Source organism: Schistocerca americana, chromosome X, assembly GCF_021461395.2.
Source record: "Schistocerca americana isolate TAMUIC-IGC-003095 chromosome X, iqSchAmer2.1, whole genome shotgun sequence".
In the NCBI taxonomy this organism is placed as follows: domain Eukaryota; kingdom Metazoa; phylum Arthropoda; class Insecta; order Orthoptera; family Acrididae; genus Schistocerca; species Schistocerca americana.
In genome coordinates, this window is record NC_060130.1 from 329919024 (window position 1) to 329944737 (window position 25714).

General features: G+C 49.7%; 1 protein-coding gene across 1 annotated transcript in view; it reads right to left on the bottom strand.

Annotated features, from left to right (window-relative positions):
- The window catches only part of LOC124556002 (tubulin beta chain-like), a 115694-nt gene that overhangs the window by 75299 nt on the left and 14681 nt on the right, over nucleotides 1-25714 (bottom strand). Inside the window, exon 2 of the mRNA XM_047130044.1 lies at nucleotides 6433-6541. Within this exon, the coding sequence (XP_046986000.1) occupies nucleotides 6433-6541 (109 nt within the window). The remainder of the gene's footprint in view (nucleotides 1-6432; nucleotides 6542-25714) is intronic.

Below are 25714 nucleotides of genomic sequence, written 5' to 3' on the forward strand. Positions count from 1 at the left end.
TCAACGACTGCTCAGAGCTTGTGACCGACAGCATGGAATGGCATTCAGTCGAAGGCAGAAGATCCTGATCCATAGGTTGGTCAGGAGCAGCTCCTGCCACCAGCGATCGGCCGGTTGACCGGCCACCAGCAGTGCGCCTCGGCGACACAGAAGACGGCCGAGGGCGATTTCCGCCAGGTGGTGCTGTAGATGGGACACGCCTTGGCGGAGAAGGAGAGGAACTGTGTTTCTTCGTAGCCTTCTTGGAAGAATGATGTTTAGATGAAGGAGGAACCGATGGTTGTGAAGTTGCGGTACGTGAAAACTCTTCACGAGTATGCTCTTTTTTCGAAGACTTGGCGTCTGACTTTTGGGCTCGAGATTTAGCAGAACCCGACGAAGGGTGAGCCATAGAGTGGGCAGGCGAAAGTGGTGAGGTTGAACGGGCGATCTTTGCGCTAGCAGATCTGACGACCGTGGTACTAAAGGTGAGGTCGCAAGTCTGTGTGGCCGCCTCCTTTGTTGGCCGAGGAGAAGCAAGGACAGTGCTGTATTTTCCTGTCTGAGGCACGGTGGGCTGTCGACTGGCGAATAATTTTCGAGCAGCAAAGGTCGACACCTTTTCCTTCACTCTTATTTCCTGGATGAACTTTTCGTCCTTAAAAATGGGGCAATCTCGAGAGGAAGCAGCGTGGTCACCCATACAGTTGATGCAGCGAGGGGATGGAGGTGGACAAGCACCCTCATGGGCATCCTTGCCACACGTAACACATTTGGCCGGATTGGAACAGGACTGGCTGGTGTGATTGAACCGCTGACATCGATAGCAACGCGTAGGGTTTGGGACGTAGGGGCGAACGGAAATTATCTCATAGCCTGCTTTGATTTTCGATGGGAGTTGAACTTTGTCAAATGTCAAGAAGACAGTGCGGGTTGGAATGATGTTCGTGTCAACCCTTTTCATAACCCTATGAACAGCCGTTACGCCCCTGGTCAGACAGGTAGTGCTGAATTTCTTCGTCAGACAATCCATCGAGGGAGCGTGTATAAACGACTCCACAGGAGGAATTTAAGGTACGGTGTGGTTCCACCTGGACATGGAAGGTGTGGAGCAGAGAAGTACGCAGCAATTTTTGAGCCTGGAGGGCACTGTGTGTTTCTAACAACAGGGTGCCATTCCGTAATCTGGAACAAGACTTTACAGGACCTGCAATTGCGTCGACACCTTTCTGAATAATGAAAGGGTTGACCGTGGAGAAGTCGTGACCTTCGTCAGACCGAGAAACAACAAGGAACTGTGGCAACGATGGAAGAACCGTCTGTGGCTGAGACTCAGTGCACATACGTTTGTGAGCAGACATAGTGGAAGGTGAGGAAACCATTGCAGAAGAATCCCCCATGATTACCGGCGTCTCCGATGGCGCGCTCCTCCCTTGTGGGGGCCCTCACCGAGGGCACACCCGCCTTAGGTGATTGTTCACACCTCAGGTCACACCTCCCGACAAACGGACGGAGGGACCAATCGGCACTTTCGGAAGGTATCAGCTCGGGTAATCACCCCTCCCTGGGCCTGGCCGTTACCAGGGCGTACGTACGTGTCCTACCTGTCTACCCGGGGCGGGGAATTACGCGTTACCACGTCACCGGCTACGCATCGAAGTGCGTGGGTCGGCCTTCAGACACGCACAGGGAGGAAAAAAGAGAAAGGGAAAGGAAAGAAGAGGGGGTCTCAAACGCCGCAGCGGAGAAAAGGGCAAGGAGAAGAGGGAAGGAAAAGAGAAGGACAGAGGAAGGACGAGGACTTGCAAGTGTAGAAAGCAAGGAATTTGGAACAGTTTCGAGCGTCCATCTCCGGATGTAGGCACAAACCATACTCCCAGAGGGGGAGAAAGGGAAGGAAAGAGCCAGAGGTGAGGGGGGGGGCGAAGATGGGGGAAGGGGAAGGGGAAGGGGAAGGGGAAGGGGAAGGGGAAGGGGAAGGGGAAGGGGAAGGGGAAGGGGAAGGGGAAGGGGAAGGGGAAGGGGAAGGGGAAGGGGAAGGGGAAGGGGAAGGGGAAGGGGAAGGGGAAGGGGAAGGGGAAGGGGAAGGGGAAGGGGAAGGGGAAGGGGAAGGGGAAGGGGAAGGGGAAGGGGAAGGGAAGGTATGCAGCCCGGAAAGGAAGGAGGGCCACATTAGCTCGGGGTCCCGTGCTTGCTACGCACGTGTCCACAAAAGAGTTGTGGACCCCCTGGGGGGTATGTTCAGTGTGATGGATGACTATTTTCACACCATTAGTTAGGTCATGGAACTGGCCTACATACATGAATGGCAGAAAGGGGATCCTTACCTTGACTCGTTATAGGTATTAGCTTTTATCATGACGTCGAATTCACCACATACGATTGCCTTAGGTGTGTCTGTGGGTTGCATTGTGACCTTGTCTTTGAACTGTCTGTTTCACTATTAGTGCAGATTGCCTATTCAGCTGGCCCTGGCCCAATACCCACCTTCCTATATACTCTAGCGTCCGTAGGTATCATGGGAGATGCCTAAGTCTAAAATATATTTTTACTCGTTTTTCGACCGATTTAGCGAGAGTTCCTGCCGGTATCACAGGGTATACATTCAGCTCATGCTGTTCGTCATTTGTTTAAACTACTTCACGCCATCAACAGGTGGCAGCAGCAGTAGCAGCAGCATCAGGAAAGTGAGTGTTACAATGGCATGCAGCATGTCGGGAATAAAAAAAGGTAAGTATTCTTATCCTTTGCAATTTCACACATTTAGGATACCTGTATTCGCAAATGGTTCATTTAACCTGTAAATATCTCTACCAAGAAACTACTCTTCATGAACAAAATGTTCTCCTTAATTGCAGGTATCATCCCTGATACCTCAGGACTATTACTATAGATCTCCTGTCATTGTTTCTTGGTTATAGTGGCACGTGTGTTTGTATCTTCATTTTTTGCTGAATGTTGTTCTGTTTGCTGTCGTTATCCTGTGTTAAATTGTGTGTTTCTCTTACATGTAAATATATTGGATATTTATTGTGTTACTTTAATGAAAATAATGAACCCAGTAATCCCAATTTTCCTTACTGTAGGCCTAACTGATGAACTTTTGGCAATCGAAGACCCAAATATTTCTCACTTTGATTTGTCTGAAGATGAGCGTGATATAGCTGTCAGATCACTAACTCCAGCAGCTGATGAGTCTTCATCCGAATCAGATAACAACTGAGTACCTTTGAGTGAGATTCAACAGAGGTGCAAAATGGAGACATGACAGTAAGCGGTTGCTAGATACAAATTTTTATGTCATATTTAACGTATAGTTTGAAAAGGTTACATTACTTTACTTTAATTTCTAGGTTTCATCCTTAAGTACCAGAATTTGCAACACCTGAAATTCCAACTGTGAAGTCACCATTTCAATATTTCACGCAATATATTGACCAAAGATTTGATGATATGGCTTATTAAATAAATTTACATCATGTTACACTAACAGTAAAGTCAATGGCCGGTATTGGAGCAGAATTAAAGTTTTGAGTGGTTAGTATGCTGATTGCATTACTGGGGCTCCCTAGATTGAGAATGTGTTGGGGAAAGAAGAACACACCCAATGATTGCAGATACATGTTTTACCTGGTAAGAAATAATCTGAAACTGGTTAATGATAATGCTGTATCAGAGGAAATCAAACAAAGTGGTAGTTACTCCTTGACCGACTAAGAAATGCATTTTGAAATCATACCCGACCAACTCATGCACGTATAGATGAGCAGATGATACAGTTTACAGGTCAAGTAGGAAAGAGACATGAAACTTCCTGGCAGATTAGAACTGTGTGCCCGACCGAGACTCGAACTCGGGACCTTTGCCTTTTGCGGGCAAGTGCTCTACCATCTGAGCTACCGAAGCACGACTCGCGCCCGGTCCTCACAGGCAGAAGTAAAGCTGTGAGGACCGGGCGTGAGTCATGCTTCGGTAGCTCAGATGGTAGAGCACTTGCCCGCAAAAGGCAAAGGTCCCGAGTTCGAGTCTCGGTCGGGCAGACAGTTTTAATCTGCCAGGAAGTTTCATATCAGCGCACACTCCGCTGCAGAGTGAAAATCTCATTCTTCAAGAAAGAGACAGTATGTAAGGGTCAAACGTCACCCGGTCGGCTTTAAGAACGTTGTGCTATCTACATGTAACAGTATACTACTTTTTGATATACCAAGAAAGGGTAAAGATATCGTGTCTGGAAAAATTCTAGTACCTGACAACTTTGATATTGGAGGGAAAATACCCAATGACAAGCAGAACTGACAAATGGACAGTACACGTGATCCACAACTTCATAGATTTTGCTGTTGCAGCAGTTTGGCTAGAATATAGCCAAGCAACGCAAAGTAATAAATTTATGAGAACGGACATCATGCAATATTAAGCTTTCAAGCTTGCTGTTTGCACAAAGTCTTATTTTCTACAGTTTGTCAGCAAGAGAAAAGATCAGACTCAATCGATGATTATGATGAGGGTGGTGGTGGTGATGAAGGTCTACCAGCAAAACGGGCAAGAGCACCAAAAACTTTACCATCTCTGCCATTCAGGGTATCAAATGCAAAGCACATGCCTCAGATGAACAATATACAGAAAAATAGATTAAAATGCAGATTAGAGGGTTGTAGAGGTCTAAAGTTCGTACGATGTAGCACGTGTCAAATGTTCCTGTGCTTTACGTCTGAAAGAAATTTTTTTTTTCTTTTTCACAAGAATTGAATTTGAACCTATGTTACGTTTTTCAGACAAAAATAGGATTCACAGAATCTTAGAGCTAGAGCACTTGCCCGCGAAAGGCAAAGGTCCCGAGTTCGAGTCTCGGTCCGGCACACAGTTTTAATCCGCCAGGAAGTTTCAAAAATAGGATTATTTTATATGTTAAAATTTTTGTCTTAACGCTCATATGTATTATATCACTTTGTATTAACTTAGGCCGCGGGTATCACATATGATTCATTAATTAATCATTTTACTCATTGCTTAGTGTCTTGACCTCATTTCCTCATTCATTCTTACGCAGTTGAAACTTCATACAGATGTCTCCATCCACAGCGATCTTCGATATATGATACCAACTGAAAATACCTTAAAAGTATGGAAAAATGAAAAAAATTTCCTCCGTATTTTTGTCTTATTAGTGTCCTTATCGCTTGTGAATATCAGCTTCAATAAAATCAAACCTTGGAACAACAATCAGGACTCTAGAGGCTACAGCAGGCAGACCTGTCAGCACATTTAGACAAATGCAGGATGACATTTATTGAACTATATGAAATGCAATCGTCATAACTTCTGAACAGTTTACGTCAGGACGTTAAAACTGCACGATTGTACATGGGGCATGATGGGAATTAGGATGATCTGGTTTAGAGACGAAGCCCACTTTCATTTGGATGGGTTCGTCAATAAGCAAAATTGGCTCATTTGGGGGACTGACAATCCGCATTTCGCGATTGAGAAGTCTCTTTACCTTTAACGGGTGCCTGTGTGGTGTGCAATGTCCAGTCACGGAATAATTGTGTGATATTTCTTGATGGCACGGCGACTACCGAACGGTACGTGAAGGTTTTACAAGATGATTTCATCCCTATTACCCAAAGTGATCCTGATTTCGACAAGATGTGGATCGTGCAAGACTGAGCTTGACCCCATCGAAGCAGTAGAGTATTTGATGTCCTGGAGGAGCACTTTGGGCACCGCAGTCTGGCTCTGGGGTACCCAGAGGCCACTGGTATGGGCCTAGATTGGCCGCCATATGCTCCGGATCTGAACACATGTGACTTCTTTTTGTGGGATTGTATTCAACACAAGATGTACAGCAATAATTCCGAAACCTTTACTGAGCTGAAAACAGTCATTCAGGAGGTCGGTCATCGACAGCATCGATGTTCCGACACGTCAGCGGGTCATGCAGAATTTCGCTATTCGTCTGAGCCGCATCACCGCCAATGATGGCAGGCATATCGGACATATAACACCTTAGATCAGAATATCTGTAGTGACACGTACATGGTGAATGAAGTGTGCATGCCGTAGTTTTCAACTAATTTTTTTTTCATATAGTTCAGTAATTGTCACCCTGAATCAGCTCTATACTGCCACATCTAATTAGATCTCGCCTGCAGATAAGCAAAGTGATTTGCTGTCTTTTCGCCTTTCCAGCAAAAGCAGCACCAACGTCAATTTCATGCACGTATTGATGGTTCCCACGTCACAAACAGTGCCCTCATTGAGCCCCTGTAGGGCGTGCTAAAACCTTCGAGAGATTCTCTATCCACTGAAGTGGATATTTTCCGTATGTCTTCTGAAACCCTGGAGTTACTGATATATCCCTACACATGCTGCCCCCTCGTTACATCGAAGAATTTATAATTTTCATTGTGCTATACCTGGTATCGGCTGCTAAAAAATCTAAAAACTCACCTGAGGCCTCATTGTAGTAAACAGTGATGCGCTCCAGCTGCAGGTCGGAGTTACCGATGTAGACACCATTGGAGTCTATGCCATGCTCTCCAGATATCGTTTCCCAGAACTGAAATACGGGCAAAACACGTCACACTGTAAAAATTGTCATAAGTAACGGCGTGATTTTACCACATTTACACTTACTTTCACATCTATGTATATAATTTGCGGGCCATGGAGTGGTACGTGGCGGAGAACAGAGACTAGAGACTGTGCCCGTCATTTGGCCCTTGTTTGCACCTGTAGAGGAACTGTCGATACAGGCCCATACAGTAATTTAACTCAGTTACCTTGCCAATGAAGAGAGAAAGCACAGTTATTTCGATAGCTGCATCACGATGTCAAACACGTGGAAAGTTGCTAGTACATTTGTCAGTCAATTCCCCCCACCAAATTAGACTGTGAAATAATAATTAGTTTCCATCATTGCATCAGTGTCTAAACTTTCATCGGCGCGCCTTCTGCTGAGCAGAAATTTCTCACGAGACACTTAAGAGCACCTCCACACCTACAGAGGTACTCATTAAGTGTCTAGACGTTGTGTAGTAGAGGGTATATCGAGTATCACTATTTTCTACCCTCCTCCCACTCTACTCTGTTCTCAGATGGTGAACGTCAAGAAAGATCTGTAGCAAAATCATTACGATTGAATGAGCAAGGAACAGGCTGGAGGGTAGAAGAGCAAACTAAAAGACACATGAATAACAGATCGTTTAGGAAAGTATGTCACAGTGTCTTTTAACTTAGAGGGGAGAGAGAAAATGGGAACGGAAAGGATATTTTCAGAACGAAGAATCAGTAACCAAATGGGGATTTAAAAGAACTATTTCATAGGTACCAGTAGGATTGATAGAGAAAAGTAAGGAAAAAAGTGAGACGTGAGGCAGACATTACAAGAAAATATAATTTCAACGAAAACTGATTTTTTTATAAATCTTCGGAGGATGGAGTGACAGGCAAGTGAGACGAGAGTGTAAGAGAAAGAGGTGGGAGTGGAAATTCAAGGTGAGTAAATATTAGAAGATATCTTTTGCATTGTTTTTGGAGGGTAGTCATAGATGTCTACTTCATCCCAGGCTTCAAGAATGCAGTCTCAATGGGCATTAGCTGTAGCCAATTGGTATCTTAGTTATCTGACAGTGATTAAGCTACCTCAGCACACAGTTTCTCCATGCGATTCGAATCGGCAGGTAGTGTGGTTGAGAGTCCGTAACGTTAATGCACATGTTGGACAGCTGTTGCCGAACGAATGTGGTTTATGCAAAAGACGATGATCTTGTAATGTGAATTCTCGTTCACTGTTTAGTATTTGCATTGAAGACAGTATCAATTACGTCAACATATTTGTTTTCAACAGTTCCCTCAATTCTGAATCACTCTTAGCACCTTCCCAGAAACCCATCCCTAGCTTGAGACAGATAGCCACCAACTCCTTGTCGTTCCTACGTATTCTTCACGATGTCTAGGCCGTAGCGGTCTATAAATTATTCTTTGATCGTCTTAGCTGCTGGAAAACACCTTCTGCGCAATGAAAATTACGTTTCCCCAAGCCGCATCCAGATGGAGCTCCGCGAATGAGAGCCGGTATAAAGCATTTTCCTGACTGATTCCTATTTTACAGCGTATCTTCGTGGGTGCACGCTGACAACCCAAGACTCGGGTTTCAGGAAATGGTCTAGAAACTAAGTAGTATGAACCAATCCCACATAAAACTAACTTATGGATCTAATCAGCAAATGCCTTTACAAACAATGCTACTATAACCCAAGTCTCTGAGTCATGTCACGCATAATATCCTCAGTCGAGATGATACACTTTTCCTTTGACGGTACAATGTTGTTGTTGATGGTCGTGTGCTTAAGGGGCTAAACAACGGGGCCACCCGTCCCTCCTCACTACGAGAGAAACATTTCATCATTTCATAGGTAAGAATCGAAAACAATGGTGACTAGGCTGCTCAAACTAAACGAGCAAGTCAAAGAGCTTAAAACGTCGTGACAGTAGTTGTACCAAAACAGGTAAAAGAAAAGAGAGAAACCACTTAGCATCTTGCACAAGGGGGACTAAGAGCACAAAAAGGTGAGGGGGGAAGAAAGGAATCTGTTGGTTGGTTGGTTGTTTGAGGTTTAAGGGACCAAACAGCAAGGTCATCAGTCCCTTGTTTCAAATGTGGTCCATTCCGGCAATGTGACATCTCAGGAAAGTCAGAACAATAAAAGGGAAAAGGCTAAAATCGTAAAGGAGCAGTCATGTTGTCAATGGTAAAAACAAAACGAGGGAAGTTAGCAAGAGAACGAATCCAACACTATGCTGAAGCAGAATAGGCAAGACCACCTGTGACTTAAAACGTACAACCGCTATAATGTAGAAGTACGTATGGGAAAAGGAGACTAACCAATCCTAAAAAAAAGGTAAAACCAGAGTAAAAGGGGAAGAAAAGAGGATTTCGGTCAAGGAGGTGAATCGGGAATCTCCGAACACTGCTTACAGTGGGAGACGCCCAACACTCACCACCCTGCCCCAATACCAGAGAGAGATTAAAAACCTTAAAACTGAAAATAAAAACCACTTTCCCGGAGGAAACCGAGAACCAGAGAGACCATCCGGGAATCGTCAGCCAACATCAAAGGTAAAGTGTGGGGGAGTCTGTACTTAGCATGCAGAGCCAAAAGAAGGGGGCATTCAACCAACATGTGGGCTACTGACGAAGGCTCCACAACCACAAAGTGGGGGTGGCTCATCACGCAAAAGAAAACCATGGGTCAGCCTGGTATGGCCAATGCCGAGACGACACAGTGTGGTCGAGTCCTTTCGGGAGAGGCGAAAGGAAGAACGCCACGGGCCTGGTGTCACCTTAATCGCACGAAGTTTATTAGACAGGGGAGTAGCCTCCCAAGAATTGGCCCATGACTGCGCGAAGTGGGATTTGATGTGAAGCCGTAAATCCGCTGCAGGAGAGGTTACAGAAAACGGGGGGGGGGGGGGGGGGGGGCGTAAGTGACTGCTCCCCCAGCCAAACGGTCAGCGAGCTCATTAACTGGGATACCTACATGGCCAGGGACCCAAAGGAAGTCAATGGAAGAAGTAGCACGGTGAATATCAGCGAGATGGTCATGGATGGCAGAGACCAAGGGATGGCGCGAAAAACACCGGTCAATAGCAAGAAGGCCACTCAATGAGTCCGTACATAACAAAACGCGGTTGTGTTGGGACTGTTTAATAAAGGTAAGGGCCTGGGAAATTGCCATCAATTCCGCAGTAAACACCCCACATGTAGGTGGCAGCAGATCATTTTCCGTTCTGACAGAGGACGTGAAGGCATACTCCACATCAGCAGATTTAGAGCCATCAGCGTAAAAAACAACAGCATTTCGAAACTCCCATAAAATTTGGCGGAAAAAGGAACGGAAAACCACCAGGTGAATGGAATCTTTTGGACCTCGGCGGAGATCCATCCGAATTCGAGGTCGAGGAACTAACCAAGGGTGGGTGGAGGGGAGGGAGCGAGGAAGGCAGGACAAAGAAGGAAGCTGGAAATCACGGCAAAGAGACGCAAGGCTGAGCCCAACCGGTAAACCCGCCCGAGGGTGGGAGTCGGGTGGGCGACGTCCATGGTCTGGGAACAGGATAGAATAGGAAGCATGAGTGAGAGAGGAACGGATAGCGAGTGCATAAGACACCAGAAGCTGGGACTGCCGAACAGAAAGGGGGAGGGGGATCCCAGCTTCAACCAGGAGACTATCAACAGGGCTAGTAGGGAAGGCACCGGTGGACAAACGGATACCACGATGGTGGACTGGATCCAGCACATGCAGTGTGGAAGGAGCAGCTGAACCGAAACTTGACAACCATAGTCCAAGCGAGACAGAACTAGAGCACGATAAAGACGGAGAAGGAGGGAACGGTCCGCACCCCAGGAGGAGTGGGCAAGGAAGCGAAGGACATTGAGTTTACGGAAACATCCTACCTTCAGATGTCTGATATGGGGCAGCTAAGTGAGCTTGTTGTCAAAAAGAAGACCCAGGAAACGAAACTGTGGGACCACAGGCAATCGTTGGGCATCGAGATAGAGCTCTGGATCAGGGTGGATCGTAGTACGGCGACAGAAGTGGACCACTCGCGATTTTAGAGGAGATAATTGAAACCCGTGTGAGAGGGTCCATGCAGTGGCACGCCGTATAGCTCCCTGGAGCTGCCACTCTGCAGATGCCATCGAAGAGGAACTAACCCAAATGCAGAAATCGTCCACATACAGGGCAGGGACGACCAAAGGACCGACAGAGGCCACAAGTCCATCGATAGCAATGAGGAAAAGAAGGACACTCAAGATAGAACCCTGTGGGATGCCCGTCTCCTGGGTCCATGGAGAACTAAAAACATTACCAACTCGAACTCTGAATGACCGATGGATCAGGAACTGGCGGATAAAAATCGGGAGCGGGTCCCGAAGACCCCACTGATGAAGGGTAAGTAAGATGTGATGGCGCCAGGCCGTGTCATAGGCCTTGCGAAGGTCAAAAAACACTACAACCATATGGCGGTGCTGGGAAAAAGCCTGCCGAACTGCGGATTCCAAGCAAAGTAAATGATCGATTGGAGACCGTTCCTCTCGAAAGCCACACTGGTAAGGGGACAATAGATCCCGAGATTCGAGGACCCAATTGAGCCGACGGGCTACCATCCATTCAAGTAACTTACAAACAACATTGGTCAAACTAATTGGCCGATAGCTGTCAACAGATATGGGGTTTTTACCAGGCATAAGGACAGGAACCACAATGCTATCCCTCCACTGAGAAGGAAGTCACCCCAGAGCCAGATACGGTTAAACACCCAATGAACATGTTGCCGTTGTGGAGCACTGAGATGTTGAAGCAGTTGGTTATGAATGGAATGTGGGCCAGGGGCCGTATCATGAGAAGAAGATAGAGCAGAAAGAAATTCTCATTCAGTAAAAGGTTCGTTGTAAGATTCTGACTCACAAGGGGTAAAACATAAGGTGGAAGCTTCAGCCCGCTGTTTCTGGTGAAGGAACGCATCTGGATAGGAGGCTGATGCTGATGCCACTGCAAAATGGGTCGCAAGATGTTCTGCAAGAACTAATGGGTCCATACAAAGGCCATCTGGGAGGTGAAGGCCTGGGAGGGTGGACTGCCGATGGCAACCTTGGAGAGAGCGAAGTGTAGCCCATACCCGTGACAGAGGGACAGTAGAACCAAGGGAAGAAACTAATCGTTCCCAACATATCCACTTGCTCTGTTTGATTAAATAACGGGCATAAGCGCGGAGGTGTTTAAAGGTAGTAAGGCTGGCTACGGATGGGTGCCTCTTAAAGTGTTGCAATGCTCGACAGCGATCACAGATGGCAATGGCCGTACTCCATCATGGGACTAGCCGGTGACGAAATAGTCCATATGAGCGCGGGACAGCAAGGTTAGCAGCGCGAACAATCGCGTCATACACGTCACATAGGACATCATCAATACAACCCGAGAAAGAGTGAGAAAACACGACCTGTGCAGTGTATAGAGGCCAATCGGCGTGTTGGAAAGACCAACGAGGTAACCTGTCCATCAGGGAGCGGGAAGGGAGCGAGATAATCAACGGGAAATGGTCGCTATCGCAAAGGTCGTCGTGTGGCGACCAGTGTAATGAAGGGAGGAGAGAGGGAGAAGAAAGAGAAAGATCAATGGCAGAAAAGGTACCATGACCGGCACTGAAATGAGTAGGGGAGCCATCATTAAGAAGGCGCAAGTCGTGGTCTGCAAGAAATTGGTCTATAAGAAGACCTCGTCTAGATGGAAAGGCACTGCCCCGCAAAGGATGATGAGCATTAAAATCCCCAGGGAGGAGGAAGTTGCTGAAGAAGGGTGGTTAAGGCATCAGGTGTAAGAGTCCTGTCAGGAGGGAGATAAAGATTGCAAACTGTGACCGCAGAGTCTAGGTGGACCCTAACAGCAACTGCTTCCAATGTAGTTTGAAGAGGAATCCACGTGCTAGCAATGTCTGTACAGACCAACATGCAAACACCACCAGAAGCCCGCAGGGGTCCGACCAGATTTAGACAGAAAACACGGAACCCACAGAGGGTCGGTGAGTTATCAGTAAAATGAGATTCCTGGAGAACCACACAAGCTGCAGAGTAAGGCGAAAGAAGGGTTTTCAATTCCGGAAGGTGACGATAGTATCCATTACAGTTCCATTCGAGAACTACAGAACGATGATTTAAATGGGGGCTGAACACGCTAAAGCCAGTCATACCGCCGGGTCCCCACCTGTCACCGACAAGGAGGGGGCGACATCCATGAACGACAGGTCAGAATCCGGTTGTAAAGTCTGGGAAGGGACCTCTGGTGACTCCAGAGGCTCTTTGTCCCGGGACTTATGTTTCTTCTTCTTTTCAGGCTGAGATCGAGGAGGGCTGTGTGGCATAAAGGAGCCAGCTGCAGCAAGATCAGGAACAGAAAGAGACCGGGCAACCTGGGGGCTGACAGACCGCGGCTATTGCGGGCATCATGCGGCAGCAGACCTTTGGCCTGGAAGGTGCCGGGAAGGGGCATCCCAGGCGAGGCGCCCTTGACCGGCAGACGCCAAAGGAGTGGGACACTTCTCCAGCTGGGGAGGGGGAGCAGCGCTCAGAGCAGAAGGTGTGGGAGCCGCAGGGGAGTGGGGGAGGAGAGCGGTCCGGGTTGGGGGTGAGGAAGGGGGAGGAAGGGGTGAAGATGTAACCAAGGCGTAACTAGATGGTTGGTTGGTTGGTTGTTTGAGGTTAAAGGGACCAAACAGCAAGGTCATCAGTCCCTTGTTTCAAATAGACTCCATTCTGCTAACGGGACATCTCAGTATAGTCAGAAAAATAAAACGGATAAAGGGGAAACGTAAAAGGGCAGTCACGTTGTCATTAGTAAAAACAAATGAGGGAAGTTGGCAAGAGAACGAACCCAACACTATGCTGAAACAGCATAGGCAAGACCACCTGTGACTTAAAAGGTACAACTGCTATAATGCAGAAAGTACGTATGGGAATAGAAAAACTAACCAAGCCTTAAAAAGAAGGGGTGAAAACAGAGTAAAAGGGAAAGAAAAGAGGATTCCGGTCAGGGAGGTGAATCGGGAATCTCTGAACACTGCCTACAGTGGGAGACACCCAAACACTCACCGCCCTGCCCCAACACCAGAGGGAGATCAAAAACTTTAAAACTGAGAATAAAAACCACTCTCCCGGAGGAAACCTAGAACCAGAGAGACCATCCGGGAATCGTCAGCCAACATCAAAGGTAAAGTGCGGGGGAGTCTGTACTTAGCACGCAGAGCCAAAAGAAGGGGGCATTCAACCAAAATGTGGGCCACTGACTGGAAGGCTCCACAACCACATAGCGGGGGTGGCTCATCACGCAAAAGGAAACCATGGGTCAGCCTGGTATGGCCAATGCGGAGACGACACAGTGTGGTCGAGTCCTTGCGGGAGAGGCTAAAGGAAGAACGCCATGGGCCTGTATTCACCTTAATGGCACGAAGTTTATTAGACAGTGGAGTAGCCTCCCAAGAATTGGCCCATGACTGTGCAAAGTGGGATTTGATGTGAAGCCGTAAATCCGCTGCAGGAGGGGTTACAGAAAACGGGGGGTAAGTAACTGCTCCCCCAGCCAAACGATCAGCGAGCTCATTACCCGGGATACCCACATGGCCCGGGACCCATAGGAAGTCAATGGAACAAGCAGCACGGTGAAGATCAGCGAGATGGTCATGGATGGCAGAGACCAAGGGATGGCGCGAAAAACACCGGTCAATAGCAAGAAGGCCACTCATCGAGTCCGTACATAACAAAACGCGGTTGTGTTGGGATTGTTTAATAAAGGTAAGGGCCCGGGAAATTGCCATCAATTCCGCAGTAAACACCCCACATGAGGGTGGCAGTAGATGATTTTCCGTTCCAACAAAGGACGTGAAGGCATACCCAACATGATCAGCAGATTTAGAACCATCAGTGTAAAAAACAACAGCATCCCGAAACTCCCATAAAATTTGGCGGAAAAAGGAATGGAACACCACCGGGGGGATGGAATCTTTCGGACCGCGGCGGAGATCCATCCGAATTCGAGGCCGAGGAACTAACCAAGGAGGGGTGGAGGGGAGGGAGCGAGGAAGACAGGACAAAGAAGGAAGCCGAAAATCACGGGTAAGAGACGCAAGGCGCAGCCCAACCGGTAAACCCGCCCGTGGGCGGGAGTCAGGCGGGCGACGCCCATGGTCTGGGAATAGGATAGAATAGGAAGGATGAGCGGGAGAAGAACGGATAGTAAGGGCATAAGACACCAGAAGCTGGGACCGCCGAACAGAAAGGGGGGGATCCCAGCTTCAACCAGGAGACTATCAACAGGGCTAGTAGGGAAGGCACCGGTGGACAAACGGATACCACGATGGTGGACTGGATCCAGCACGTGCAGCGTGGAAGGAGCAGCTGAACCATAAACTTGACAACCATAGTCCAAACGTGACAGAACTAGAGCACGATAAAGACGGAGGAGGAGGGAACGGTCCGCACCCCAGGAGGAGTGGGCAAGGAAGCGAAGGACATTGAGTTTACGGAAACATCCTACCTTCAGGAGTCTGATATGGGGCAGCCAAGTGAGCTTGTTGTCGAAAAGAAGACCTAGGAAACGAAACTGTGGGACCACAGGCAATCTTTGTGCAGCGAGATAGAGCTCTGGATCAGGGTGGACCGTAGTACGGCGACAGAAGTGGACCACCCGCGATTTTAAAGGAGAGAATTGAAACCCGTTGGAGAGGGTCCATGCAGAGGCACGCCGTATAGCCACCTGGAGCTGCCGTTCTGCAGATGGCATCGAGGAGGAACTAACCCAAATGCAGAAATCATCCACATACAGGGCAGGGGCGACCAAGGGACCGACAGAGGCCACAAGTCCATCGATAGCAATGAGGAAAAGAAGGACACTCAAGACAGAACCCTGTGGGATGCCCGTCTCCTGGGTCCATGGAGAACTAAAAGCAGTACCAACTCGAACTCTGAATGACCGATGGATCAGGAACTGGCGGATAAAAATCGGGAGTGGGCCCCGAAGACCCCACTGATGAAGGGTTAGTAAGATGTGATGGCGCCAGGCCGTGTCATAGGCCTTGCGAAGGTCAAAAAACACTGCAACCAAATGGCGGCGCTGGGAAAAAGCCTGCCGAACTGCGGATTCCAAGCGAAGCAGATGATCGATTGGAGATCGTCCCTCTCGAAACCCACACTGGTAAGGGGACAATAGATCCCGAGATTCGAGGACCCAAGTGAGCCGACAGGCTACCAGCCGTTCAAGTAACTTACAACCAACATTGGTCAAACTAATTGGCCGATAGCTGTCAACAGATAGGGGGTTCTGACCAGGCTTAAGGACAGGAACCACAATGCTATCCCTCCACTGAGAAGGGAAGTCACCCTGGAGCCAGATACGGTTAAACACCCGAAGAAGATGGTGCCGTTGTGGAGCACTGAGATGTTGAAGCAGCTGGTTATGAATGGAATCTGGGCCAGGAGCCGTATCATGAGAAGCAGATAGAGCAGAAAGAAATTCCCATTCAGTGAAAGGTTCGTTGTAAGATTCTGACTCACAAGTGGTGAAACATAAGGTGACAGCTTCAGCCTGCTGTTTTTGATGAAGGAAAGCAGCTGGATAGGAGGCCGACGCTGATGCCACTGCAAAATGGGTCGCAAGATGTTCTGCGAGAACTAATGGGTCTGTACAAATGCCGTCTGGGAGGTGAAGGCCTGGGAGGGTGGACTGCCGATGGCAACCTTGGAGAGAGCGAAGTGTAGCCCATACCCGTGACAGAGGGACAGTGGAACCAAGGGATGAAACGAATCGTTCCCAACATATCCGCTTGCTCTGTTTGATTAAATAACGGGCTTTAGCGCGAAGGCGCTTAAAGGTAGAAAGGCTGGCTACAGATGGGTGCCTCTTAAAGTGTTGCAAAGCTCGACGGCGATCACGGATGGCAATGGCAATGGCCGTACTCCACCACGGGACTTGCCGACGACGAAATTGTCCAGATGAGCGCGGGACAGCAAGGTTAGCAGCGCGAACAATCGCGTCAGACACGTCACGTAGGACGTCATCAATACAACCCGACAAAGAGGGAGAAAACTCGACCTGTGCAGTATATAGAGGCCAATCGGCGCGGTGGAAAGACCAACGAGGTAACCTCTCCATCGGGGAGCGGCAAGGGAGCGTGATAATCAACGGGAAATGGTCACTATCACAAAGGTCGTCGTGTGGCGACCAGTGTAATGAAGGGAGGAGAGAGGGAGAAGAAAGAGAAAGATCAATGGCAGAAAAGGTACCATGACCAGCACTGAAATGAGTAGGGGAGCCATCATTAAGAAGGCACAGGTCGTGGTCTGCAATAAATTGGTCGATAAGAAGACCTCGTCTAGATGGAAAGGCACTGCCCCACAAAAGATGATGAGCATTAAAATCCCCAAGGAGGAGGAAGGGAGGAGGAAGTTGCTGAAGAAGGGTGGTTAAGGCAGCAGGTGTAAGAGTCCTGTCAGGAGGGAGATAAAGATTGCATACTGTGACTGCAGAGTCTAAGTGGACCCTAACAGCAACTGCTTCCAATGTAGTTTGGAGAGGAATCCACGTGCTAGCAATGTCTGTACGGACCAACGTACAAACGCCACCAAAAGCCCGCAAGGGTCCGACCCGATTTCGACAGAAAACACGGAACCCACGGAGGGTCGGTGAGTGAGCATCAGGAAAATGAGATTCCTGGAGAACCACACAAGCTGCTGAGTAGGACGAAAGAAGGGATTTCAATTCCGGAAGGTGACGATAGTAGCCATTACAATTCCATTGGAGAACCACAGAACGATGGTTTAAATGAGGGCTGAACACGCTAAATCCAGTCATACCGCCGGGTCCCCACCTGTCACCGACAAGGAGGGGGCGACATCCATAAACGACAGGTCAGAATCCGGTTGTGAAGCCGGGGAAGGGACCTCCGGTGACACCAGAGGCTCTTTGTCCCGGGACTTATGTTTCTTCTTCTTTTCAGGCTGAGATCGAAGAGGGCTGTGTGGCATAATGGAGCCAGCTGCAGCAAGATCAGGAACAGAAAGAGACCGGGCGACCTGGGGGCCGATAGACCGCGGCTCTCGCGGTCGCCGCGCTGCAGCAGACCTTTGACCTGGAAGGTGCCGGGAAGGGGCATCCCGGGAGAGGCGCCCTTGACCGGCAGACGCCGAAGGAGTGGGACACTTCTCCGGCTGGGGAGGGGGAGCGGCGCCCAGAGGAGAAGGTGTGGGAGCCGCAGGGGAGGGGGGAAGGAGAGGGGTCCGGGACGGGGGTAAGGAAGGGGGAGGAAGGGATGAAGATGTAACCAAGGCGTAACTAGATGTCATGGACACAGGGTGCAATCGTGCATATTTCTTACGGGCCTCTGTGTAGCTTAAACGATCAAGAGACTTATACTCCTGTATCTTTTTTTCTTTCTTATAGACTGGGCAATCTGCTGAACGTGGAGAATGACTACCATGACAATTTACACATACAGGAGGGGGAACACAGGGACTCCCCTCATGGAGTGGACGTCCACAGTCACCACAGAGAGGGTCCTGGGTACAGCGAGAAGACATGTGGCCAAAACGCAAGCCCTTAAAACACCGCATAGGAGGTGGGATATACGGCTTCACATCACAGCGATAGACCATAATCTTAACTTTCTCAGGAAGGGTATCCCCTTCAAAGGCCAGGATAAAGGCACCAGTATCAATACGATTATCTTTAGGACCCTTCTGAACACGCCGAACAAAGTGAACACCCCGCCGTCCGAGATTGTCCCGAAGTTCCTCATCAGTTTGAAGGATGAGGTCTCTGTGAAAAATCACACCTTGTACCATATTTAGAGACTGGTGAGGGGTAATGGACACGGGAATTGTGCCAAGATGGGTACAGGCACGAAGGGCCGCAGATTGGGCAGCCGAAGCAGTGTTTATCAGTAATGAACCCGACCGCATCTTGCTCAGGGAGTCCACTTCGCCGAACTTGTCTTCAATGTGTTCCACAAAGAATAAAGGTTTGACACCGGTGAAAGTATCTCCATCAGTCCTGGTGCAAACTAGATAACGGGGGAAAGGTTTTGCCCCTAGACGACGGGCCTGACCCTCCTCCCAGGGGGTAGCCACGGAAGGGAAGGCCGAAGGGGCAAGAGAAGCAGCACTTGAGGAATCAGTACCACGCAGAGAGATGGCCGCAGAAGAGCGGCCAGAGGTTTGGACCCTTATGCGTTTCATCTGCATAGCGTCCGCCCTGATACCACCCACTCCGATCAGGGGCTCTCCTCACGGGCGCCACCCAGCCACAGCAAGGGCCGTCTGGCACGGCGGCCATTGCCGGGAGTTCCGATGCTCCAGGATGACGAGCAACCACTCCAAGGCATGCATGAGGAGGTCACAGCTCAGGTATCAGAAGTGTGATCCCTGTGTGTTCAGGGGGCTCAACCAAAAGGGTACATAGCGACTCCACCACACGGGCTGGCTACCGTGCTGGCTATGCACCCTAGCATCAGACAACGACGTAGAAGAAAAGGTGGAATATACTAGGAGGGCACACGTCGGAGACACTAGGTAAGGTGCTCTTCCCCAAATGGCTCACACTACGGAAAGAGAAATTTTGGAATGGAGGTCAAACCCCAGAGGGGGACCAAGGAATGCCAAAAGGAGGAGATGATTACGCAACAAAGCCAGAGTGTAAAACCAACAGAACCAGGAGGATAGCGGGGGCCAACATAAGCAAGGACACCAATAGAGGGAGAGGAGAGGGCGAGGGGAAAGGGGTATGGAGGGGAAAGGAGGGGAAGGGAAAGGAAATGCAGCCCGGGAGAGAAAGAAGGCTGCAATGGCTCGGGGCCCCGTGCTCGCCACGCACGTATCCACGAAAGAGTTGTGGACCCCCTGGGGGGTGTAGGTTAAACGATTGAGGGACTTACGCTCCTTTATCTTCTTTTCCTTCTTATATACTGGGCAATCTGGTGAACGTGGAGAATGGCTACCATGACAATTTACACACACAGGAGGAGGAACACAGGGACTCCCCTCATGGAGTGGACGTCCACAGTCACCACAGAGAGGGGCCTGTGAACAGCGGGAAGACGTGTGTCCAAAACGCAAGCACTTAAAACACCTCATAGGAGGTGGGATGTACAGCTTCACATCGCATCGATAAACCATAATCTTAACTTTCTCAGGGAGGGTATCCCCTTCAAAGGCCAGGATAAAGGCACCAGTATCAATGTGATTGTCTTTAGGACCCTTCTGAACACGCCGAACAAAGTGAACACCCCGCCGTCCAAGATTTTCCCGTAGTTCCTCATCAGTTTGAAGGATGAGGTCCCTGTGAAAAATCACACCTTGTACCATATTTAGAGACTGGTGGGGGTAATGGACACAGGAATTGTGCCAGGATGTGTACAGGCATGAAGGGCCGCAGATTGGGCAGCTGAAGCAGTTTTCATCAGCAACAAACCCGACCACATCTTGGTTAGGGAGTCCACTTCACCAAACTTGTCTTCTATGTGTTCCACAAAGAATAAAGGTGTGGTACTCGTGAAAGTATCTCCATCAGTCCCAGTGCAAACTAGGTAAAAGGGGAAAGGTTTCGCCCCTAGCTGACAGGCCTGACCTCCTTCCCAGGGGGATAGCCATGGAAGGGAAGGCCGAAGGGGCAAGAGAAGCAGCACTTGAAGAATCAGTTCCACGCAGAGAAACGGCCGCAGAAGAACGGCCAGAGTTCTGGACCCATATGCGTTTCATTTGCATAGTGTCCGCCCTGATACCACCCACTCCGATCAGGGGCTCTCCTCACGGGCGCCACACAGCCACAGCAAGAGCCGTCTGGCACAGCGGCCATTGCCGGGAGTTCCGATGCTCCAGGATGACGAGCAACCACTCCAAGGCATGCGTGAGGTGGTCACAGCTCAGGTATCAGAAGTGTGATCCCTGTGTGTTCAGGGGGCTCAACCAAAAGGGTACATAGCGACCCCACCACACGGGTTGGCTACCGTGCTGGCTATGCACCCTAGCATCAGACAACGACATGAAAGAAAAGGTGGAATGTACTAGGAGGGCACACGTCGGAGACACTAGGTAAGGTGCTCTTCCCCAAATGGCTCACACTACGGAGGAGAAATTTTGTAATGGAGGTCAAACCCCAGAGGTGGACCAAGGAATGCCAAAAGGAGGAGATGATTACGCAACAAAGCCGGAGTGTAAAACCAACAGAACCAGGAGGATAGCGGGGGCCAACATAAGCAAGGACACCAATAGAGGGAGAGGAGAGGGCGAGGGGAAAGGAGCATGGAGGAGAAAGGAGGGGAAGGGAAAGGAAATGCAGCCTGGGAGAGAAAGAAGGCTGCAATGGCTCGGGGCCCCGTGCTCGCCACGCACGTATCCACAAAAGAGTTGTGGACCCCCTGGGGGGAGCACGGAGGGGAATGGAGCACGGAGGGGAATGGAGCACGGAGGGGAAAGGAAATGCAGCCCTGGAGAGAAAGAAGGTTGCAATAGCTCGGGGCCCCATGCTCGCCACACACGTATCCACAAAAGAGTTGTGGACCGCCTGGGGGGGGAAAGGAATCTGTGGTTGCGCAATGGGTACCCGCCAAAGGGGAAGGCAGTCGCCCCGACAACTGCTCTTAACATTGGAAGTGGAAGAGCATTATATGTTAGAATAAAATCCGCTCTCCCTCAGGAAATGCAACACTTCGGCAGTGGTTGCACATCACCCATAAGCACCTTAGGTAGTGAGATAGGCAAGCTGAGACCGTGCTGCAGATCAACCAGAATGGTGCATCAAGAACATGTGCTATCGTCAGTAGGCTACCGCAGCTGCAGTGAGGACCACCATCCTGACACAGAAGGAACTTGTGGGTGAGTCGTATGGTCAATGTGTAGTCGGCACGACACAATGGCATCTTTCCGAGAGCCTTACTGGAGCCTTCAACCGCTCTCAACGTGTTTTGGGTCGTAGTAGCCTGCCATTCCAATTCCCGGAGCCTCAAATTATTGCCTTGGAATTGTAATCTGACGTCTGGGCCTGATATCCTGATGTCAAGCTGATCTCCTGTAGCTGCGTATTTAGATAGACTGTCGTGCGAGTTCATTTGCTGGAATGCCTATGTGGCTCGGCGTCCAGATGCTCACCATCTGTCCAGAGCCGTATATGTCAGGCGGTAGCTTCCAGATATTTGTGACCAAATGATTTACGGGATAGCACAGGGTTATGCCTTTTAAGTAACTCATGGAATCACTACAGATCAGAAATATCGTCGTGACGTGGAATTTGACATACTGGAAAGCCTGAGATACGGCAATCAACTTTACAGGGTATACACTTCAGGCACTCGGCAGTGTGTTTTTCTCATGTCTACCTGCATGTGCTAAAGTAACCGACTCTTGTTAACTTTCGATCCATTTGTGTACATGCATACTGAATTAAAATAATAGTGGAGGATTGAAAGAAACTTGTCTGAGAAGGGTAGAATTAACATCCTTCTTGGGGCAACAAGAGGTCCATCCCTATCGCAGGAGACAGTACGGCCCATGGGGGATGTCTAGAAGGAGCTGTAGGAACACAGACTAACAGAGGCTAACAGACGCTGTAGGAGGTTCTTCAGTGGAAAAATGAGTCGGATCCCAGTTGGTCTTTCCAGTTTTGGGCTATGCACAAACAGTCTGAACTGCAGATTGTGGAACAGTTGTGGTGTTTTGCTTTAGAGCGCAAAAACAACTGCGCCCGCGGGTAATTCGCTAAAACGGCTCATAAATCAGATGGCAAACCCGAGCTGGAATGTAAATTGTTATAAAGGGCATTCAAGAGAAAGCGGCGGATAGTTAAAATTTAGGCGCTATATTCACAAAGTGGTGGGGTAGCGCCACTTAGCAAATGACGATAGCTAGAAAGGCAGTTCCCAATACACAGCCAACTTAAAATAATCTCCTCCCAGCGGGAGGGCCGAGAGGTCGTCGTCCAAAGCGCTTGGAGAGGCTTAATAAGCTTATTCCCGTGAAGAGAGGACCATTGGAGATGCCAAAGGGACTCCACCTCCTGACAGCAACGCAGATAACATCGAAGAGAATATAGGTACTCGCGGGCTGAGGTACAAGGACCGCAGCCTTGGTAGCTACGTCAGCAGCGTCGTTTCCTGGCAGACCGACATGACCAGGGACCTACAGAAACAGGACACTGGCTATACAACAGTGAGCAAGTGACAGGTTTCCTGTACCTGCTGCACTAAGGGATGAGCAGTGTACAGTGCACATAGCCTTTGGAGGGCACTGAGTGAGTCGCAATTGAAAAAGCTGTGTCGCCAGATGTACTACGTGGCCTGATACAAAGCAAAGAGCTCGGCTGTAAAGACTGAGGAGTGTGCCGGAAGCTGATATCGAAAGACACAGGTGCCAATGACGAAGGTACACCTGATCCCATGGCCAGTCCGAGATCCATCAGTGTAGACAAGAGTACTATGGCGAAGTTTCATGCGAAGGTCATGAAATTTGAGGCGATAGATCGAGGCTGCCGTAGTGTCCTTAGGAAGAGAACGAAGGCCAAGGTTAACAGGGGGCCACTTCACGAAGCCAAGGTGGTGAAGGGTACTTTTTTTTTTGTAGGGTTTAAGGGCGCTCAACTGCTGAGGTCATTAGCGCCCAGTCACTGGTGTTAGAGCACAAGGAACCTGCTAAAACTCAAGGGGATGGGGGGACATCAAAAGGACCTGACAAAGATGCAGATGAAATAAGTAAAAAGGTTAAATGTCTTTGGTCAAGCCAGTTAAAGTTATAAAACGCAGAAGACGAGCAGCTGCTCGAGCGTCATCAGCTAAAACATCCGGTAAGGTAGATGGCAGGGACAGGGCAACACGAAATTGACTAAAACGGGGACACGACAATAAAACATGGCGCACCGTTAATGCCTGACCACAAGGGCACTGCGGGGCTGGGTCACCAGAGAGCAGGTAGCGGTGGCTAAACCGGCAATGCCCAATCCGCAACCTGGTCAGAAGGACCTCCTCGCGCCGAGATGGTCGGGAGGAAGTTGTCCAAGCAGTTGGGAGCGGTTTTACTGCCTGGAGCTTGTTTCCTTGGAGGGATGACCAAGCATCCCACCACAAGGACACAAGCCTCTTACATACATCCCCACAAACGTCAGATGACGGGACACAATGGGAGGCTGGCCGAGGCTAGAGGACTGCAGCCTTGGCTGCAGCATCCGCAGCCTCATTCCCAGGCACTCCTACATGTCCGGGGACCCACAGAAAGCTGACAGAACCGCCATTATCAGCGAAAGAATGGAGGGACTGCTGTATTCGTTGAATCAAGGGATGGACCGGATAGGGAGCCCCAAGGCTCTGAAGAGCACTGAGGGAGTCAGTGCAAAGTACATACGATGAATGGCGGTGGCGGCGGGCATACTGAATGGCCTGATGGAGAGCAAAAAGCTCGGCCGTAAAGCTGGAACATTGGTCAAGGAGCCGGTATTTAAAGGTGGCGGTCCCGACGACAAAGGCACAGCCGACACCATCGTCAGTTTTGGAGCCATCGGTGTAAATAAAGGTGTGACCAGCAAGTCGAGCACGAAGTTCGACAAACCGTGAGCAATACACTGCAGCCGGAGTACCCTCCTTCGGAAGTGAGCTGAGGTCGAGATAAATACGAACCGGAGCCTGGAGCCAAGGTGGTGTCGGGCTCTCACCCTCTCTGAAGGTGGTAGGGAGGGCAAAATCCAATTGTCGAAGCAGGCAACAGAAGCGGACTCCGGGGGGCAGCATGGCAGACACATACAACCCGTACTGACGGTCGAGAGAATCGGCGAAGAAGGACTTGTAAGAGGGGTGTTCGGGCATAGACAACAGCCGGCAGGCATACCGACACAGCAGTATGTCGCGCCGGTAGGTCAATGGTAACTCGGCAGCTTCAGCGTAAAGACTCTCGACAGGACTAGTGTAGAAGGCTCCGGTCGCAAGACGTATCCCCCGATGGTGGATGGAGTTGAGCCGGCGTAAGAGGGATGGCCGAGCGGACGAGTAGACGAAGCTCCCATAATCCAGCTTCGATCGGACTATGGACCGATACAAGCGAAGCAGGACAGTGCGATCCGCTCCCCAAGATGAACCGCTAAGAACTCTGAGGACATTAAGGGAACGTGTACAACGGGCCGCCAAATAAGAGACATGTGGAGACCAACACAGTTTCCGGTCCAACGTGAGCCCTAGAAACTTAGTTGTGTCCACGAATGGAAGAACAACGGGACCGAGATGTAAGGGTGGCGGAAGGAACGCTTTATATCGCCAAAAGTTGATACAAACCGTCTTCTCTTCAGAGAACCGGAAGACATTTGCCACGCTCCATGAGTAGAGGCTGTCTAGACAACGCTGGAGGCAGCGCTCCAGGAGGCATGTTCTCTGGGCACTGCAGTAGATCGCGAAGTCATCGACAAAGAGAGAGCCTGAGACATTAGGTGGAATGCAATCCATAATTGGATTGATCGCGATGGCAAAAAGGGCTACGCTCAAGACGGAGCCCTGAGGCACTCCGTTCTCCTGGAGGAAGACGTCGGACAATACGGAACCCACACGTACCCTAAACTTTCGATCCGTTAAAAAGGAATCAATAAAAAGGGGCAGACGACCGCGTAGGCCCCACTTGTGCATAGTGCGGAGGATACCTCCTCTCCAACAGGTATCATAAGCCTTCTCCAAGTCGAAGAACACGGCTACCGTTTGGCGCCTTCGCAAAAAGTTGTTCATGATGAATGTCGACAAGGTCACATGGTGGTCAACAGCGGAGCGGCGGCGACGAAAGCCGCATTGGACATTAGTAAGTAGTCGTCGAGATTCAAGAATCCAAACTAACCGAGCATTAACCATACGCTCCATCACCTTACAGACACAGCTTGTAAGAGAAATGGGGCGGTAACTAGAAGGAAGGTGTCTATCCTTCCCGGGTTTGGGTATAGGAACAACAACGGCGTCACGCCAACGCATGGGGACCTGACCTTCGGTTGTAGGTACGAAGAAGGAAGCTTTTGCCCGCCGGAGAAAGGTGTGCCAGCATCTGAACGTGAATGGCATCTGGCCCCGGAGCAGAGGACCGGGACAGTGCAAGCGCACGTTCGAGTTCCCGCATAGTAAAGGGGGCATTGTAAGTCTCCAGATTCAGCGAGTGGAAGGAAGGTCGCCGAGC